Source organism: Numenius arquata, chromosome 14 (assembly GCF_964106895.1).
Source record: "Numenius arquata chromosome 14, bNumArq3.hap1.1, whole genome shotgun sequence".
Taxonomy (NCBI): Eukaryota; Metazoa; Chordata; class Aves; order Charadriiformes; family Scolopacidae; genus Numenius; species Numenius arquata.
The window spans coordinates 7398353-7414498 of NC_133589.1; the positions used below are offsets into that span (position 1 = coordinate 7398353).

Genomic DNA, 16146 nt, shown 5'->3' on the forward strand with positions numbered 1-16146 from the left:
TGAGGTGCTCCTGAGATAGGCAACAGTAAAGGTTTCACTTCTTCCACCTTCAGAGTGGACTGTAGCACTGGGGGAACGTGGTTGAGTTAGGACCTGTTGTTCTACCAGCTGGTGCTGTATTTGAGATTCCTTTTGCTTCAGGTGAACAGAGATAACAGAATTTGATGCTTTTATTTAATGGGTGGAGTTAGTGTTGTTTGGAAGCAGGCTTATACCTGCTCTGTCCTCACAGCGTGCATTAACCCTGTTGTAGAGGTGTTTCCGTCACCTGGAAATGAGCCAGGTTAATTCTGCATCCTTGAGGATGGCTGGCAGGGATCCTGTTGGAACCAAGCGTGGTGGTGGCTGCTGTGCCATTGCTCTCCAGCCGCCCAGAGTCGGATCTCGCCTCCCTTCCAGCCCCGTCGCACACCTAACTCTCCTTGAATCTCTCCGATGATCTCTCAAAACTCTCATTCTAGCGTATACAAAAGCTGGTCCCTACTTTCTTGTGTACTCGTACAGATGCAGTTTTCCTCCTTGTGGTTTATGGAGTCGGTACTTATTAATGGATGACTAACCTCTCGGTATCGCAGACGCCTTGGTACGGCTTTGACGAGATATCTGATTCTGCCTGCAGTGCTCTTTGATGTCCTGCTCCTTGATCTCCGTCCACAGACGGCTCTGATCTGACTTGCTGGCATGAGCATTACCTGTGCTGGGCGCTGCACGAGCACCCGGGGAGAGACGGTCTGTCCTGAAAAACCTCTTGGTTTGAATTAATGTGCAAGAAGCACCTGAAATAGCTGAGACAAAGGTGCTTAAATATGAAGACGGGGGAAACGAGACAACGTGTAGTGTCACAAGTAGGCTCGTAGCGAAGTTTGACAGGTTACCTGACAGTTAATATTTCTGTTAGTAAGAATCAGGGATTTATTAAAAAAAAAAAGAAAAAAACCAAACCCACAACAAACCAGCAGCAAACTGAAATCCCTGTAACGCTGCACTGCAGGAGTCTTCTTGTGCAGTGACTAACGCTGGCTCTGTGGCAACAGGACTATCCTGCTGATTTCCATTGAATAAAATGAATGAATACATAGTAATATAAAAGCCCCATCTCCGCTATCAGTTTGATTTTGGCAAGGTGCCCTTTGAGCGCATGTTCCTTGAGCCTCTTGTAACACATCTTTTTGAGTGGGAGCCCAGCTGAGGTCTTACCTGCGCTGGAAAAAACAAATCTGTTCCCTGTGAACTGGTGGATATCTAAGATGCGACCACCGAGCTGTTGCATTTTTAATATAAACGGGCTTTAAATGCAGCTTCGCTACGGGAGACAGTCCTGTGCTCAGGCACTCGGTCCTTTTTGTCATCATCTTTGTCATAGTTTAATCCTCCCTGTGTTTGGAAATGTCTCTGCTGGCATGAGGCGGATATCGGTGGAATTTCTGCCCATCGGTTTCTATTTCAAGCTCTCATATAATTTGTTCATCTGAGGGAAGCTCTGAAGAATGTGCCACAGGAGCAGAGCTGGTGCCGTGGGATGAAAGGCACGATGGTGGCCCTGCCCCATCCTCCTCTAGATGAGTCTGGCTTTCCGTCTTGCAGCAGTGCAGCGTCCAGCGAGGAGAAGGGAAATCATTCCTGCAAGAACTCTTCCAGAGTCTGGATTGCCAGCAGTGGTGGAGAAAGTAGGTCACCTTGTGCTTCAGGGTTACAACAGGATCAAAGGAATTGGTGATACCTCGGGAGCTGGAGGGGGGAGGATGGGTGTGGGAAGTCTAGCTCATGCCTACGCTAACGAAAATAAATCCTTCACCTCTCTTCAGGGAATATTTGGGTTCGGAGAGTGCCTGGTGCTGCTAAAACAGTGCTACTTTGCTGGAAAGCCACTAGCTGGAAAAGGCTGAGAAGTGTTTTCCAGCCAGGAGAGGTGGCCTTTGCCTTCTGCTGCTGTTTGCTGTGCTGTGTGTGACTCTGCTCGTCAGCAGCAGCGGCTCCCTTGGGCTGCGCGATGGATCTCTGCCTTCTGCTGCCAGCCCAGCCTTTTGCCAGGGTTAATGATACTGACAGCACGATAAAATTCATCCCTGAAAAATGGTTTGTTTAAAGGAGAAAAAAAAAAAAAAAAACAACAGTCATTTAAGCTTGAGTGAACTGCAAGGCAAAAGCCAGCTGCGTTGCCCCAACCAGCCAACTATGGTGGAGGAGCTCAGTTGTTCCCTCTTGCAACCTCCTGCCCCGCTGGCAGCTCCCCCGGTGCCTGAAGGGTTTTGCCTGTCCCTGCCTGCAGGAGCTGGTGGCTGCGGTGGAGTCACTGCCTGCCACTCTTGGTGCTGGCCGAAGAGGCCGAGCCACCCCCAGCTGGTACCTGCCTTTAGATAAGGGCACTTCTCTGTCATCTTTGCCTCTGGAACGTCTCTTGTTGGCCCTGAATTTAGCTCTGGCCTCCATGCACCCTCAGCAAGTTTGCCGACGACACTAAGCTCGGTGGCTTGGTCGACACGCTGGAGGGAAAGGATGCCATCCAGAGGGACCTGGACAGGCTTGAGAGGTGGGCTTGTGCAAACCGTGTGAAGTTCAACCAGGCCAAGTGCAGTGTCCTGCACCTGGGATGTGGCAATCCCAGGCACAAATACAGGTTGGGTGGAGAATGCCTGGAGAGCAGCCCTGAGAAGAAGGACTTGGGAGTGCTCATGGATGAGAAGCTCAACGTGAGCTGGCAGTGTGCGCTGGCAGCCCAGAAAGCCAACCCCATCCTGGGCTGCATCAAGAGAAGTGTGGCCAGCAGGTCGCGGGAGGTGATTCTACCCCTCTACTCTGCGCTCGTGAGACCCCAGCTGGAGTACTGTGTCCCGCTCTGGAGTCCTCAACACAGGAAAGACATGGACCTGTTGGAACGGGTCCAGCGGAGGGCCACGAAGATGATCAGAGGGATGGAGCACCTCTCCTATGAAGACAGGCTGAGAGCTGGGGTTGTTCAGCTTGGAAAAGAGAAGGCTCTGGGGAGACCTCATAGCAGCCTTCCAATATCTGAAGGGAGCCTAGAGGAGAGCCGGAGAGGGACTCTTTGTCAGGAAGTGTAGTGACAGGACAAGGAGTAATGGTTTTAAATTGGAAGAGGGGAGATTTAGATTAGATATTAGGAGGAAATTCTTTACTGTGAGGGTGGTGAAGCACTGGAACAGGTTGCCCAGGGAAGTTGTGGATGCCCCATCCCTGGAGGTGTTCAAGGCCAGGCTGTATGGGGCTTTGAGCAACCTGGTCTAGTGGAAGTGTCCCTGCCCATGGCAGGGGGGTTGGAACTCGATCTTTAAGGTCCCTTCCAACTCTAACCATTCTATGATTCTATGTCGTAGCCACACCCCTGTCATTCTGTTGAAGATCACTTAAAAGTACTTGAACTGGTTTCCTCTTTCCCGCTGAATGTAGTTTCTGTGTCTGTAAATGTAGTAACAGCAGGAGATTTGCTGTCATCAATAGGAAAAGTTCTCCTGCAGCGAGGAGCCTGTCATGTCGTTCCTTGCTATGTTGCTAATGGGTTGTGGAGCACCTGAAAAGTTGCATCTCCCCCCCCTCTCCTCCTGCTCTGTTTTGGCCGCAGGGTGGGTAGTCAGGCTGTCCCTCCTGTGTGCCGGGCGTTTGGAGAGAGTGGGTGACATGGGACCTGCGGTGAGGAGGACAGCCAGGTTGACTGTCAGCCTACATGGGGCTTTGAAAGCAGACTGACCTGAGAGCTCTGGGTTGCGGGAGGGGATGAAGGTCCTGCTGAAGGAGGTCTAGCAGGGAATGTGGTAGCAGGAAGGGGCAGCCAGAGGAATTGTGTCTGGTCAGAGCTGCCGTTCTTGAAGCAAGATGCTGTTAATCCTCTTTGCTTCTCCTTGTGTCTGTGGTTTTGAAGCGTTTGCCAAATGAGGATGCTGACTCCAGTTGCCATGGCAAACTGCGGGAGTCGGAGCACGTGGTCCTTGTCTGCCTTTGAGATGCCTGTCACAAATTGATCCCGACAGGTACAAGAAAATCCTCATATCTGCTCCATGCTGAGTCCTGGATGTTGATCCTCCCTCTGTCCGTTCTTCAGCCACAGTTCAGAAGATTACACTTTACTGTGCCTGTGTTCCAGCCACGTTACTCATGCCTGAGCTTTGCCTGCTCGCTCTTAAAGGATGGATAAAAGAAGTCCCCTTCTAGAAAATTAGATTATTTACTTCCTTACAGGGATTATCCAGCTCTGGGGACTGAATGAAAAGCAGTTAGCTTAGGACATAGCATTTCAAGCCTCTCTGCAGAGTTACCAGTTCCTCATTTCATGCTTGCAAGATTTTTCAGGTCTCTGTGCTGCTGGGGCACAGGAAAACGCGGTTATTGAGGACAGAAATGCTCTGTTGTAGTCGGCTTTATAGGATTGTCGTGGGGAGCCAAGTGTTAGGTGATTGCAGGGAAGATGTGCCTGGGTGTACGCTGCATGGGACCAGGAACGTCCGTCCCTTCTTTGGGGAGCTTGGTGGATTTTAATATTAAATACCAGAATTAAGGTCTAAGTGTGGCTTCATCCTACTGGTTATTTTCCCTTCTCAAAAACCAGGCTACTCTGTGTGTGCAGAACTGACCCAAATCTGTCCCTGTTTTCCAACAGACAACAGTAAGTCTGTATTAAGAACCCTTGGAAATTTCCATCCGCACTCAAGCGTTACGGTAGCAATTTGAGGTAAAACTATTATGCAATATAGGATCTATAAATGGGCAGAGGTCAGCTAACCTGTGGTACTGCTACGAGCTGCAAATAATTCTGCAAGTTCTCATTCAGTAACAGTTGTGTAATCATTAAGACTATCAGTCTCCAAGATAAATACTGTAAAGATAAGGCAGTGTCAAATGAGTTTGCCTTTGCCTTTATTGCTTTTTAAAAGAGCTGGCTACGCTGGGGTCTCCCCTTGCAGCAGCACTATTGTGCAGCACCAAAATACTTCGTTATAACTTTTTTTTATAGACATCCAGTCGGAAGTCTGTCCCACAAAATGTAGGGGCACTGATTCAACAGAGACTCCACACGTGCTCAAGTCCTGCACTTAAGCATTGTTAAATGTTAATGGCACTCGAGCATGTCCTTAAGTGTCTGCTTAAGTGCTTTTTTTGAGGTTGGGTGGTTTGAGTTTGGGTGCGATGGTTCATATGGAAAAGCAAACGAAAGGTTGCAGATCTGGAAGATGAAACAGGGAGAAACAGAATGAAATGGGGCAGGGGGGGAGAGGACTGGATAAAATTAGGGGTGTTCTGACTTTTCTGTCCAGGTAGATGGACATGGAAAATGTCCTCTATGGTTCCTAAAAAGGATTTTTCAAAGCTGTTGCTTGTTCTGTGCCACCATTTCCTGTACTAATTGACACAGTTGCTGTTGTCACTTATTTAACAAATTGGTGCAAGCACAAACAAGGACAAAAATAAGTGTCTGCTAATATGAACAGATTTATCTGTTCTCATCCCCACGCCTTTTCCCACGAGCGTAGTTTCTATCGAGCTTACTGAGCAAACCTCAGTGCCAAGTATTTAATCTTATTTATGAGGGGCAAAGGGTCCTAAGAGCAGGGTTGTTTTCTTTGCACGTTAGTGGTGCTTCTAAACAAAAGACAGGTGCTGGAGCAGCCTCTTCTCACAACGGCACAGGAGAAATGTTGGATGGAGATGTAGCTTAAATCGGGTCTGTAGCAATCTATTATTACATGCTATGGAAAACGTGTTATGCTCAAGAGTTGTCAGTGCAGGAAAGTCACGGATCAGGGTAAAGATAAGAGAAATCCAACAACTCCTCTGCCAAATCGTGATGATAAATATAGATCACATCTATTGCTGCTGTAAACCTTGGACTGCATGGAAGAGTCCAGGCAGCCCCAAGCACGCTGAGGTGACGCTTTGAGCCTTGGTGGACCCCTCAGTCTGGAGTTCCTTGCTTTGCCCGTGGGCATCTTGCCAGCGGTGTGACTTTCTGACCACGCCGAACAACCCTGCATCCCTTTGTCTTGCACAGTCTTCTGGCACTTCTCGGTGTAGTACGGCTGAAAACTTCAAATAATTCCTACGTGACTAGTTTGTATTTTGCCTGCCCGCCCTCCCGCGCTGCCAGGCCCGGGGCTGTCCTTTTGTGATGATTTGGGGATAAGCCAAGTGATCGCGCGGCCTCATTTGTCCATCAGCAGCTTCAAGTAGGATTTATGTGCTCGAGAGCACTTTAGGAGCCGCAGCTGACAGGCGCTGAAAAAATCATCGTTACTTTATTGTTTTGGTTTTGTCCCCATTTTTACGGTTAATTTGAATTACATGTGTTATTCTCCCTTGTAACTGTCCTTACACTGAGGCAGTGGTTAGAGAACAGCAGCGTTCCCTGGACCCCGGGAAGAAAGTTAAGAAACTGCCAACCCAACTGTTCAGTTAGTGGCACATCATCTGCGGTCCTACAAAAAATGTTTCTGAAGCCAGGGCAGCCCTGGCTGGCCCTTGGTGCGGAGCTGCTTGGCTGGAGCTCCTGCTGACGGGGGAAGCACGTTCCCTCAGGACCACACTTCTGTTGTTTCAGTCCTGTGCTTAGTAATAATTAATTCCTTTGTTGCTGAACAAGGAGCATTTCCTCTAGAAGGCTCAGGCAAACATCCCTGCTCCCTGAACAATAATGGTAAATGTTTAAAAGCCAAGGACGCGGGGTTAATCTTCACTTTTGGGTTGTGACCTTCCAGTGCTCCGAAGCCGTCACTCCGCAGGGAGACATCTTCAGCAGCCTTTATGGCCGCGGTCCAGGCGTGATGGCATTGCCATCAGCAGCGTTCCTGCACCGTGTACGTGGCAGCAGCATCTGATAGGGACCATTTTGCTGCCTCTGCCCTGGCCAGGGGCTGGCTCCCAGGGCTTGCCCGCACTGCCCGGTGACTTGGAGCAGCTCAGACGCCTTCCTGGTGCACCCATGCGATGCCAGCATCGTTTGTACAGCGCTTTGAGAGCTGCTGGTAAGAGGCACCAGATGAAATCTGCATATGTGTTACATTTATCTCTCATAATAAATACCCCGCAAAATAAATGAAATCTGGATTCCTTGTGCCCAAGTTAAAATCCCTCCCAGTGAAAAACTCGTCTGGTTGCGCTGGGAGGTGTGGTGGCAGATGGATTCGGTTGGAATCCTGTTGGAAACTGGCTCCAGGTGACTGTGCTCTGCAAGCTGACAAGATTGAACTGGGTATTTTCCTGTTCCATATGTCCATGCAGGGGGTTCAAAGAGGAGCCCCGAGGACCAGCCAACCTCACCACTCTCTCTCCATATTCCCATGATTTCAATAACCTGCTGCCAAGACCTTTTGTCTGTAGGAAACAGGCTCTCAGGAGGGGAAATGAATTGATGGAGGCTCCTTTAGAGGTGCCTGAGCTGGGATTCTCTTGTAGCTCTGGCCTGACCCTTGTCTGGCGTGTGGCTAGCAACAGCCGTCCCTGGGACAGGCAAGTGGAAATTTCCTTCCCATCCCTAGTGTCTTGTGAAAACATCATAAAACATCTGTGGTGTTCTTTATCCTTGCTTACGAGAGTTAAAAAAAAAATTATCTATAAACCCCAATCCTTAATTACCCACCACAAACACGGAACGCTGCAGGCGATTGCTCAAGGAGGTGCAATGCCGCAGTGGGTGGGCTCATCCCCGCTCAGACGGCAGGCACGTTCCCGCTGCTCGATGCAAGCCACGCTGCAGAGACCCTTGTGCTGGCATTGCCAGGGCATTTCTGCCGTGCCCATGGCCACATGGGCAGTGTGGTGGTGCCCAGTGTCCCCTGCCAGGCTGCAGCACTGTGGCTTCAATCTGGGTTTCCGGGCGGTGATGCCTTAGAGGGCGTGGTGGGGATCTGGGGAGATTTTGGAGTAGTTTTGGGGTAAGTGTCGGATCAATGACAACTTTCAAAGTTGCCGGTGGATCCCTCGGCACCCTCACCAGCAAACTTTTATTTGAGAGCAGTGTGAGGGGGACACAGCATCAGAGCTTGCTGATCCTGCTTTGGGAGCTCTGGGCAGGACGTGGGCTGAGGTTTAGAGGAATCGCCTGTGCCTGTGGTTCAGTCAGGCTTCCTTGGTAACTTGAAGCAAATGGGTCACTTCACCTGCTCTCTGGGGTCTTCAGGAAGAGGTTCAGCCATACGTCTCTCAGTGCTGATGCTGTCTTTAAGGATTTAAAGCCCCTTAATGTTACTATAGTAACACAAAGTAAATCCCATCTTTGCCATGCATGAAGGTACCAACGTCTGGCAGTTTTTGGAGGAGGCATCTGCCCTCCACGCCTAACCCCTGCCACTGCTCCGAGTCCTGGGCTGGCTCCGGGGGGATTCAGTTTGCCTGCCCTCATGTCAGAGTGGTAACTCTGGACACACTTTCCTGAGACACAACATTCCCCCTTGCTCCTTGAGCATTCCCTTCCACGCACATTTTGAGGCTCTTGATTGCATTGTGCCAGGAAGGGCTCTGGTCTCTTGTGTTATGCCTGGGCTTAAGCTTAATTACAGAGAGCTAAGCCTCAGCCAGGAGTGATTTTTCACAAGGAGTGTTTTTTCCCTCCCCAGAGCTACATAAGCCATTTCCCCGGGCGCTGCTGGATCCGTGCGTGGCCCGGTGCCTGCAATGCTGCGTCCTCTGGGCACGTGTGACCTCTTGGCAGCGCAAGCAGGTAAAAGCCTTGCAGGGAAGCGGGCCAGCTGGGCTTCGCACAGGTGACGACGCTCCGGGTATCTACATGAAAGGAATCATGTCCTGAGTCTTGGCAGAAAACCCTAAACCAACAACATTAAGAACAACGAAAACCCGCAGGGGAAAAAACCACAAAGCCTTGAACCAAGGAATGGCAGTGATAAAGAGCTTTTATATACCTGGGGGCTGGCCTATCGCCTTTTATTGCCCCCTGCTGTTTTTTTTTTTTTTGCAATGCAAATCCAATCCATTTTTTAGAGCCTCCCATCCGCTACCTCTTCATACAGGTCAAGCGGAGCCTGCCAGCCTTTCAGTGGGACAAGAGGGGTGCTCCTCGAGGGTCCTCATCCCTGTACCACGGCTCCTCAGATACATGAGCCTGCATCTCCAGTTTCTTGAGTCCTCTGGTCCACAGCATCTCCTCAATCGTGCCCGTGGGACCGGCTGTGACCAGGAATCTGCCTGCTTTGCTCCAGCCCCGCTCATGGCCGCTGCTGAGCGTGGTCACTTCCCAGCAAAGGAGGCGATGGTGGACATCGACATCAAGCCCAAGCCCTCGCAGCCTCACTGGTACGAGCGCTACATCCAGCCCTGCGTGGCCGAGCTGCTGGGCAGCACGCTCTTCATCTTCATCGGCTGCCTCTCCGTGGTGGAGGATGTGGAGGGCACTGGGAGGCTGCAGCCCGCCCTGGCACACGGGCTGGCCCTGGGGCTCACCATCGCCATCCTGGGAGCTATCAGGTAAGGGGGTTCCCCCCACCACCCCCTTTGCACCCCCTTACTGGCAGCAGCACGGTTCCTGCCTGGCGCTGGCGTGATTTCCGTGCGTGGAACAGGAGGAGATGCTTGTGTTTCCCCCTCTCCATTCACGCTGCCTTTAGGGTCTTTCCTGTTCAAATACTGGTGACCTCAGCGACGCTGCGCTGCCGTCGAGCCTCTCGGGTAACGCAGGGCTGCTTGGGCTGTCCCTAACGCCTTGGGTTTGGGGGATGTTGCTTGGCTTTAATTGCAATGTTTTATTTTTAGCCCCTTTTAATAAAAACGGTTAAAGCTGAAACAAAAGCATTGCTTTGGAAAGCTGAGACGTTTCCTTTTGAAAGGATGTCAGAACGAAACATTTTGACCCGAGTATGCTACTCCCCTGTGCATTTTCAGGTGAAAAATTTGGATTCCATTTACAATTGATTTCAGTTCCTCAAAAGCAACGTTTAGACAAACATGCTTGTTGAATATGGTGGTGTTTGACGCTAAGATATAGATTTATCCTTGAAGGAAGAAGCAGAAACGGTCCCTGTGGGGTTTCATTCCCTTTCCCTCCCCTCCGGCTGGCTCTGCACAGCCCAGGGACGAGGTGGCTTCGGGCTGGGACACAAATCTCCCCCAGCCGGGGAAGGGTGACTCGGCCGGGCTGGCGTTTGAGCCCTGGTGCCCAGAGCAAACTGGCTGATAATTTATCAGCGCCTGATTAGGAGGGATAATGCCACGGGATGAAGTTCGTGCAGCCAGGGCTCAGTGACCCCGGGGCGCGCGTGCCAGACACCCGCTGCACCCCGAGCCCTTGGCACAGCGAAGCCACAGGACGGGGAGGCTTTGCGATGAAGGGCTGGGGAGGCTTCCCGGGGGTCCCCTGTTAGCTCTGAAGCCAGGAGGAGCCAGCTCAGGGTCCTGGGCAAGGAGATGTTTTAGCCTAAAAACATTTAAGTCATGTTTTAGAGACTTGTGTCCAGAGGGGCTGGAGAGGAGCCTGGCTCGGGATGAGTCCTCGCTGCCCGGGCTGCCATCCATGCCATGGGCTGCCGGGTGTCTGGCCAGGGTTTATTTAAGACAGGTCCTCTGTTATCTCCCGCCCATCCCACCCATCCTAGGGGTATTTGCGGCCAGAGCCCTGTCTGGCCGAGACATTCACTGGCCCAAACAACACAACTTCTCGCTCTCGTGTGATGGGTCTTTAATTACAGCTGAAGAATAAGATGTAATTATAGTTCCTAGACGCTCTGACTCATCGGCTTCACCAGCAATTATTATCAGGGCTGATTGGTTATGAAACTTGTTCATTAACGCGTGTCTTGTGGTAATCTGCTTTAATTAGAAGGTATCTTGAGTTTGTCTTACATGTGGTCTTCAAGATGAATGATTTAGGTCCTGTAACGAGGCGAGCGCCGGCTGCTGCCAGTCCTTCCCAGGGCCGTGGTGGGCAGCGTGGGGGGGCGGGTGTGGAGAGACCTGGGCGCCTTTGCATCCGCACCGAGCAGAGGGAGATAAACCCTGAAAATCCCAGCAGAGCCAGCAGCGCTGGTGTGGCCGGGAGGTGGCCTCAGCCCTGCCCAACAGCACTTGTCCCAGTTCCCTGCCTTCCTGGGGATGTGTCCCCTGCACAGGGAGCAGCACCAGCGCAGTTAGTGAAGGAAATTCATATCAGAGCAAGGGAAATCGGCAGTCAGGCTTTCTGTTACTATTCCCATCTTCGATTTGGGCTGTCTGTGAGATGACACCAAGCGGTTCTTGGGGAGAGGCTGCTCGGGGTCCCAGTCTCTGCTCAGGGAAGGACATTCAGCCCCTGCTCTCCCAAGGAGTTCAGGGTACCAGCTTCACTGTCACCCTTCCTTCTTTCCCCGAGCAGCAGGGATGGCTGCCACAAGGATGTAACAGGGAATGACTTTCCTCCCTGAGTCTTTGCCCCCGGAGGAGCTGCTCCAAAGAGCACTGGTGGAGGGGCTGTGCTGCTGCCGCAAACAAACCTCTTGCTGGGGGTGAGCAGCAGTGTAAACCCCCTGTAGCAGGGCCTATGGCAGGGCTGTGTTGCACTCCGTGGCTCACAGCACCAGGCAACACCAGGAGAGACCCCCTTCTCCCCACACTTCCCCTGGCAGTGCTGTGGCAGCTCCTAGAAGCAGCTGGGGGTGTCTGGAGACCCACCCCCAAACCTTGTCCTTGAAACTGCACCAGGGCAGCTCCTGTCCCTGCCAGCACTGTAGGAAGGGTTGGGTGTCCAGCATGAAGATGCTGCTGCTTCGAAGCAGTAACTGCGGAAAGAAAGGAAATGGCTGAATTCTGCTCTTCTGCAATGCACCTTCTCAGGGGAAGGACTGAAAAAGCATTTATGGCTCCAGCCCATGGCGAGTGCAGCACTCGAGTTCCCAGAGGGGAACCCTCTGCTTGGGGGTGAACCCCACCCTGGGGACAAACCCCTGACTGATGCTCCTCTCTCCTTTGCAGTGGAGGCCACTTCAACCCTGCCGTGTCCTTGGGCGTGTGGCTGGTCGGTGGGCTGAACATCACGATGCTCATTCCTTACTGGCTCTCCCAGCTCTGCGGAGGGGTCATAGGAGCTGGTTTGGCAAAGGTATGGACACCCAGGGAGTCTCTTTAACCAGGGCTAATGCTGGGGTGCAGGGGCTCCCCCCTGCTCTGCCAGAGCTGACCTGGCCAGCCCCAACCTGCCACCCAGCCCCGGGGTCTCCAGCAGCAGCAGTGTGTGTGATGGGGAGGGCAAGGGGGTCTTAGTGCATCAGTTCTGTGTGTAATTAAGAGCGCTGGTTTCTCACAAGGTGATATGTCTCAGAGGTTTGCTCTGTGGGGCTTATCTGGTGCTTGGGCCCAGGGGTCCCGGTTCCTCCTCCCAGGTCTTTCAGGATCTGACGCAGGACTTGGACGACTCACCCCCCGCTGCAGGCTCCAGCCTGGCAGTGCCATGCAGATGTGGGGGTGCCGCCTCTGCACGGCACTCTGGGGCCTGCCTAATTAATTCTCTAATGGCAGCTGCTCTCCAGAGTTTTGCTATGGCATGCTAATTAGGCACGGAACGATGCATGGTACCTCTGCAGCTCCAGCCGTTTTCACGCACGGTGTTTGCCTGCAGTACTACTTGTGGCACTGCGCTATAAGGATAATTTCTGTCCGGTGCTGCCCGTTCCCAGCACCCAGGCAGCCGTTTGGCCACTATAAACCCCTCGGTTGCTGGGTGAGGCTCATTCCGCTGGGAGAGTGGTTGCTGGTTCATTATCTCAGGAGACGCTAAAGAGCCTCCGCTAATGAGTTTATATTTGCCAGGCGCTTAGGGCCGGCTTTCAGGAGGAAAGCGATGAGATTAGCTCCTCTTTAACCTGATGCTACGCCCGCCCACGCTGTCCTGACAGTGAGCACATATGCCCATTAAAGCCCACAATATGGAGCGTGGACGGCACAAACAGGTCTCCCCCCTCCCCGTGCAGGCCGTGGCGGTGACCGAGCGGTACATGAATGCCAGCGGAGGAGCCTTCAGCAGCATCACAGCCGACGAGCAGATCCCCTCCGTCCTCGTGGGCGAGATTGTCATGACCGCCTTCCTGGTCCTCGTGGTCTGCATGGGCGCTGTCAATGGGAAGACCAAGACCCCGCTGGCACCTTTCTGCATCGGCTTCACTGTCACGGTCAACATCCTGGCTGGGTGAGCTCATGAGTCCTCTCCCCACGCGTGTTCCCACCAGCCAGCCCGTGCCATCCGCTCCAGCAGGGCGTCAGGATGGGACCACGGGCTGCGGGGATGGAGCTGGTGCTCAGAGGTCCCTGCGGTGCTGGCTGAGCAGATCGCACCATCTCCCCACATCAGGGCTCCCCGGCTGACACCGCTGCTGCTTTATCCGGCGCTGGGGAGGGGATAGTGCCATGCCTGGGATGGGGAGGGATGCAGTGGGATGAGATGGGATGTGCCCCCTCGCACCACAGCACAGGACCCGCTGGCCAGGGAACCTGAGGGCAGCCGAGCACACTGCAGAGGCTGGCAAATGAGCCCCCACTGGCCTCCTGACGTTTTTGGGGAGAGCTGCTGGGCATAGCCCGGCCGGCTGCAGGAGAGGCCGGTGGCTCGAGCCCAACGCGTGGCACTGGAGCCCCAGCAGCCTCCGCAACTACCTGCCACGGGCTGATAAAACCGAGCGGCCGCACGGGCGGTGTTTGTTATAGGAAGCCCTGAGCAAACAGGGAGGGTTTATCTGGAGCCGTTCCTGGCCGCGCGTCCTCCCGGCTGCTGGAAACGCTGCCAAGCTCAGCCCCGGCGCAGGCAGGCGTTTTCGGGCGAGCAGCCTGGGTCTTGTGCCACGGCGATCAGATAACGAGTGCACGCAATTATGAACGTTAATAGGTTGTTTAGTTAAGGCAGTGCCCCCTCTAGCGGGATTCAGAGCTCTTTATTTAAACACTGCACAAACCCTCGTGCGCAAATATTTATCTGTTGCAGTTTTCTTTAATCTGTAAATGCTATTGTCTCTCCTGCCCCCCTCCGCTACCTACACGTGGTGCGGAGCTTTCCCTGTTTAAAAGCCCGGCTCCCGGCAAGCCCCAAAATAGACTCGGCACTGATGCTTCCACCCCACGCCAGGTTTTCCCCAATAGCTTGCAAAGGCAGGTGCCTGCTGGTGAGCAGCCACCGCGGGCTGTGGTGGCCAGGCTGGTCCCTGTGTGGCAGCAGAGCAGGGCTCGGGTCTGGGCTTCCTTACACTGCCAGAGCAAACTGTCCCCAGGCACTGAGCAGCCATGCCTGGATGGGGGCCGGGGTGGTCCGAGCCTGCCACCCACACAGAGCAGGGCTAGACCCCTGGCAAAGAGTCCTGGGAGGGGTACGCTGCTGCCCCCCTGCCCAGCACTCCCTGCCAGCCCGTGCATCACGCTGCCCAGGCAAGGCGGGGGGACGGGTGCCGGTCTTGTGTCCCACAGGGCTGATGCCGCTGGTTTGTTCCTCTTTCAGAGGTGGCGTGTCCGGAGCCTGCATGAATCCTGCCAGAGCCTTTGGGCCAGCTCTGGTAGCAAACTACTGGGACTATCACTGGGTTTATTGGGTAGGGCCCACGGTCGCTGCCCTCCTCGTCGGCGTGCTGGTGAGGTACGTGATGCCCGCAGCGGGAAGGAGAGCGGAGCCATGTGGGCTGACTCCCCCCCTCCCTTTCCCACCCTGCCGCCTCCCAGGGGGTCTGCCCTGTGCACTGGCTGCCTGTTTCCCTGCTCCCTGGGTCAAGGCTGCAAGTAGCCACTTTCCAAGAGATGTCGAAGAGTGGGAGACCCCCTTCCTTTCTCCTTCCCATGAGGGACAGGGTGACAGCAAAGATCCAACCTATTTCCAAATCCACGTTTGCTCCATCCGTGTGTTCTCGTGGGGTGAATCCAGGCTTGGGCTGGCGCTGGGCTGTTGCTGTCGCTGGGTTTCTGTTGCGTGCTTGCCATGGCAAAAACGCTGACCCCGAGTTTCTCTCTCTCTCTTTTACCTCCCCAAAGGCTCCTCCTTGGTGACTGGACCATCCGCCTGCTCCTGAAGTGATGCCAGGCATAGGGACACGTGTGTGCCATTGTCGCTTGCCGCGGGCGGCTGGTGCGACTCAGCACAGCTGGTGTGAAGCCCCCTGCTCCTGCTCCTCGCCATCCCACCTCCTCCTCTGCATCTCCAAGCCAGCCTGTGCTTGGGAGATGGTTCACTTGGCGCTGCAGGGATGTTGGAAAGCAGCCCAGCTGAACCGGGCAACCCTGTGCTGGCAGCAGGGCTGGGCAGCACTGCTCCCACCCCAGTCCCCAGGGCTCTGCCAACCCCAGCCGCAGCTATGGACTGGCTCATCAGGAGCACCCTCTGACCCACACCGAGCGCCCGTGCTGTCCCAGCCTCCCCTAGCATCAGCCGTGCACAGTGTCCATCCCACCAGGGCTATGCCTGGGCATCTGCGGTGCTGGGAAACCCTGTGCCCTCTGGGGTGGGCACCACTGCCCCCGTGCCCAGGTGTGTGTGGCTGTGGCTGGCAGCCCAGTGCTGGGCTGCTCTCCAGGAATGTCTCCATCTCCCCAGGGCAGGCGGTGAGAGCTACTGGTTCCTGAATGCCCTGTGAGGAGCCTGCCGTAATCCTGCTAAGGTGGTGAGAAGCTGAGTCAAGCAGCCAGGCCTGGGGACTGTGTGGCATCACTCGCCAGCGCTGACACTAATCGGTTTCTATCTTCATGGCAATATTGATTCCGAGGCCCGATGCAGCTACCTTCCTCTGCCCTGGCACACACCTGCAGGATCTCCCCGGCCCCAAACATGGTGGTGGGTGCTGTGACACTCTGTACCCTGCCCCACACCAGCTCCTGCATTTTTCTCCCAGCCCAGCATCTCTGCTCTCTCTCCACCAGTGTCCAGCCCGTGGGGATCCCATGTCCCAGCATAGCAGGGTTCTCCTCCATCTTGTACCATGGCTCTGCTCCTGTCCCTTGCACAGGTCCAGGATGATGCCAATTGGCTCTTGCCTTTGGCCTGCCACATGGAGGGGCGATGGGAGGAGGGAGCTTTGGTCGCAGGCTGATTTCTGGGATACCTCTTGGCATCAGGAGAGCATCTGCCAAGAACTCAGGGTGGGTCTGTCCCTCCCCTGCCAGAGGATGAGTGCTGGGGGCCGGGGGGTGAGGGGAAGGGGTTGCCCAGCCCTGGTGAGGGGGCTGCCTTGGCAGAGGGAGCTGCTGCCATAA

The 16146-nt window shown here is 54.1% G+C and overlaps 1 protein-coding gene across 1 annotated transcript; it reads left to right on the top strand.

Moving 5' to 3' along the window:
* The first annotated feature begins 9208 nt into the window (after positions 1-9208).
* On the top strand, positions 9209-14974 carry AQP8 (aquaporin 8). The gene is made up of 5 exons (XM_074158713.1): positions 9209-9426; positions 11902-12028; positions 12897-13111; positions 14408-14542; positions 14932-14974. The coding sequence occupies exons 1-5, from the start codon at positions 9212-9214 to the stop codon at positions 14972-14974; spliced, it is 735 nt and encodes a 244-aa protein (XP_074014814.1). The 5' UTR covers positions 9209-9211.
* The last annotated feature ends 1172 nt before the right edge of the window (positions 14975-16146 follow it).

What these genes read in the sequence shown, in the direction of transcription:
- AQP8 (XM_074158713.1), top strand. Translation starts at nt 9,212, where the DNA reads ATGGTGGACATCGACATCAAGCCCAAGCCCTCGCAGCCTCACTGGTAC. An exon ending in GCCATCCTGGGAGCTATCAG is followed by an intron (nt 9,427 to 11,901) that starts GTAAGGGGGTTC and finishes TCTCCTTTGCAG; the next exon opens with TGGAGGCCACTTCAACCCTG. An exon ending in TAGGAGCTGGTTTGGCAAAG is followed by an intron (nt 12,029 to 12,896) that starts GTATGGACACCC and finishes CTCCCCGTGCAG; the next exon opens with GCCGTGGCGGTGACCGAGCG.